The sequence below is a fragment of the Vulpes lagopus genome, chromosome 8 (assembly GCF_018345385.1).
Source record: "Vulpes lagopus strain Blue_001 chromosome 8, ASM1834538v1, whole genome shotgun sequence".
Lineage (NCBI taxonomy): Eukaryota > Metazoa > Chordata > Mammalia > Carnivora > Canidae > Vulpes > Vulpes lagopus.
In genome coordinates this window covers 130,105,321-130,109,009 of record NC_054831.1, presented here as the reverse complement: position 1 = coordinate 130,109,009, position 3,689 = coordinate 130,105,321, and the positions used below count along the sequence as shown (strand labels likewise).

At 48.7% G+C, this 3,689-nt stretch overlaps 1 protein-coding gene across 1 annotated transcript; it reads left to right on the top strand.

Annotated features, from left to right (window-relative positions):
* Positions 1-267: 267 nt before the first annotated feature.
* LOC121497867 (histone H2A.Z-like) lies at positions 268-749 on the top strand. Its single transcript, XM_041767601.1, has one exon. The coding sequence runs from the start codon at positions 363-365 to the stop codon at positions 747-749; it is 387 nt and encodes a 128-aa protein (XP_041623535.1). The 5' UTR covers positions 268-362.
* The last annotated feature ends 2,940 nt before the right edge of the window (positions 750-3,689 follow it).

The following is a 3,689-nucleotide window of genomic DNA, read 5'->3' as shown; positions in this document are numbered from 1 at the left end:
ACCCAGATCAGAGGGCCGGATATTTTATTATCATGTGGCAGGTAGGAGTGGCTCTTACATCCTATGTGCTGGTCTGTCAGCATGTATGTTACATGTATTACAGATGCATTTTCTCCCAGTTTGTGGTTTACTTTTTTATTTGCTTAATCTGTCTCTCAGTAAGTGGAAGTTCCTCATTTTCATATAGTTAATCATTCCTTTCCTTTATCGTTCTGTTCTTTGCGGACCACTATCTAGAATATATAAAGAAGTCCTTGGCAGTTTGAATCGCGGTGCGACGAAGGAGTAGGCGGTGGGATCTCGCTGGCTGGCTGACTAGTCCTTTCTCTGCCTTGCTTGTTTGAGCTTCAGCAGAATTCGAAATGGCTGGCGGTAAGGCTGGGAAGGACTCCAGAAAGGCCAAGACAAAGGCGGTTTTCCACTCACAGAGAGCCGGCTTGCAGTTCCCGGTGGCCCATTTTCATCGACACCTGAAATCTAGGACGACCAGTCATGGACGTGTGGGTGCGACTGCCGCTGTGAACAGCGCAGCCATCCTGGAGTACCTCACTGCAGAGGTACTTGAATTGGCAGGAAATGCACTGAAAGACTTGAAGGTAAAGCGTATTATCTCTCGTCACTTGCAACTTGCTATTCTTGGAGATGAAGAATTGGATTCCCTCATCAAGGCTACAAGTGCTGGTGGTGGTGTTATTCCACACTCCCACAAATCTCTGATTGGGCAGAAAGGACAACAGAAGACTGTTTAAAGGATGCCTGGATTCCTTATTATCTCAGGACTCTACATACTCTTAACAGCTGTCCAGTGTTGGTGATTCCAGTGGACCGTATCTCTGTGAAAAACACAATTTTGCCTTTTTGTAATTCTATTTGAGCAAGTTGTAAGTTTAATTAGCTTTCCAACCAACCAAATTTCTGCATTTGAGTCTTAACCATATTTAAGTGTTACTGTGGCTTCAAAGAAGCTATTGATTCTGAAGTAGTGGGTTTTGATTGAGTTGACTGTCTTTAAAATTTTTTTTTAATTTTTTATTTATTTATGATAGTCACAGAGAGAGAGAGAGAGGCAGAGACACAGGCGGAAGGAGAAGCAGGCTCCATGCACCGGGAGCCCGATGTGGGATTCGATCCCGGGTCTCCAGGATCGCGCCCTGGGCCAAAGGCAGGCGCCAAACCGCTGCCCCACCCAGGGATCCCGAGTTGACTGTCTTTAAAAAACTGTTTGGATTTTAATTGTGATGCAGAAGTTATAGTAACAAACATTTGGTTTTGTACAGACATTATTTCCACTCCAGTGGATAAGCTCAAAAGCTTTGGCAAAAGTCATATCCAAAAAAAAAAAAAAAAAAAAAAACCAAAAAAACACAAAACAAAAAAAGTCCTACCATTCAATAAAGATAAGAAAAAGAGAAATAGAGAAATAATCCCATGGGGAAAAAAAAGGATAAAACTATAAGTAGGCCCTTCACAAAACAGAAAACACAGATTTCCAATAAGGAAAGGACAGAAGATGGAAGGATTTCAGCCTCGTTTGTAATCAGGGGGACTCAGATGCACACCGCGATGATACACTATCACACACCCACCAGGTAGGCCAAAATAAGTAGATACCTGAAGGGCAATGGTTAGCGAGGATGCAGAACAACTGAAACATCATAAACTGCCAGTGGGGATGACAGGGGTGCAACTACTTGAAAAACAGTTTGTGGCTCCAGTGAATTAAAACTGCCACACCCTCTGCGAGAAATTCGGCTCCTAGGTACATGCCTGCGCCCCGAGACACATGAATGTTCACAGCAGCAGTAGCCAAATGATCCCCAGACTGGAAACAATGCCCGTCGCCAGCGGGACGGATAGCTAAATTGTTGGACGTTCCCATGACGGAATATTGGAGAGCAATGACGAAACCATCTATAGCTCACATGGCCACATGGACGCATTTCACAACCACGACCCTGAGTGGAAGAAGCAAGTCACAAAGGAATGAAGCCTGCTTCCGTTTTCATCACGTCCAACCAGATAGAACTAATCAATATGGCAAAAATGTAAAGAAAAAGTGAAGGAATAATGACTGAAAGATTTGCCTAATGGCTAGTTCAGGGCTGGGAGGGGGATGCAGTGAGGGAGGGGCCCCCCCTTCAGAGCTACTGAAGGCTTTCTATTTCTTAACCCAAGTGGGGTTTCCACAGTGTCCACGTTGTTATTATTCCTGGAAGTGGTTGTCTGTGCAGGCCCTCCCCCGTGGGCATGCTATGATCTACGATTTGAAGCACCGAACCACAGAATGCACGCACGAGTGGGTCGAGTTCATCAGCACAGCTCCCGCTGGCCGGAAGAAGCGCAGATCCCCACCTCCAGCAGGCAGATAGCACCCTTGCCACCCCTTGAAAAGGGTCCCTGGGGGCGGCTGCCAGCTGCTCTGAAGTCCCAAAGGTCGGAGAAGAGGGCACACTGGTTACCAGACCACAGTGCCATCGCCGAGCCGCCTCCCCTCCGGAAGAGTCCCTGAGTGTATGTGGGTGGAGGGCAGCTGTGTCAGGAAAGCCTTGACTATCTCCTGGTGGGGGCAGGTGGGTGGGCTTGGGGGAAAGAGGAAGGACAAGTCACAGGAGGTAGAGGTCTTAAATCAGGGTCCCTGGGTGGGTTCCAGGGGGTCCATGAACCCAGCAGGCTCTACGCAAAACGTTCTATGTGCATTTTTCAGGGAGAATGTGTCCGCAGCTGTCTCCTGCTCCTTGAAGGAGTGGGGATGCCCCAGCCTTTCCGTGGCAGATGCTGTCAGTGCCCCCCACGCCCCTGCCATCCCCTCCCTCTTCAATTCACAGAGACCTGGCCTCAGAGAGGCAGCACTAGCACTCTGCCTGAAGCCTTCTCTGGCCATCAGAGCAGCATCAGAGCAGGGTGACCAGAAACCAGGGGACTGGTGCCTGCAGGAGCGGCCCTCAAGCAGTAAGTGATGGGAGTGGGTGTATAAATGCCCCCGCTCCCTTGCCGCTGGGGTGGGCTAGCTTTGGGGCACCCGTCCACACTCTCCAGCACCCCCCAGTGGGGTAAGCTCTACCACCCTCAAGTGGTGACCATGGCAACCAGCTTCCTAACACACCTTCATTGGCTCCCCTTCCCTGTCTCACTTTCCCATCCATCCTAGTGTATCCTGTGTCTCCTGGATAGACTACTTGCACTCAAATCCTTGCCCTAGAATATACATATTTGAGAGAGAGAGAGAGAGAGAGAGAGATTTCGTTTTGGTTCTGTTTCTTGGACTTCTGTCTCATGTTCCTTGAAGGCAAGGACCCTTCTACCTTCTGTATCCCTAACACCTGACACAACACCTGGCGCAGAGGGCGTTCAGCAGGTGTCTATTGAAGAAATGTAAATCAGAAGACCAAAGAGTCTGGGAGCTTTTATTGCCCTCCACAATTGGCCAGTAAAGCCTTGTGGTTAAGACTTTGCAATCACCTCGATCTGGATTCAAATGCTGACTTCTCTTACCGCCAGTTTGTGTGACCTTGTTCTAGTCACTCAAGTTTTTCGAGCTCAATTTCCTGGCCTACAAATTCCCTTCCTTGTGCGGTTGCCCCGAGGATCACATGAGGAGGTGTAGGCCAGTGGCTTGGCCTGGAGTCTGCCCAGAACTCAGTCCCCTGTCATCTCTGTTAGTGGCTGGAGACCACAGACAGCAGGACTGT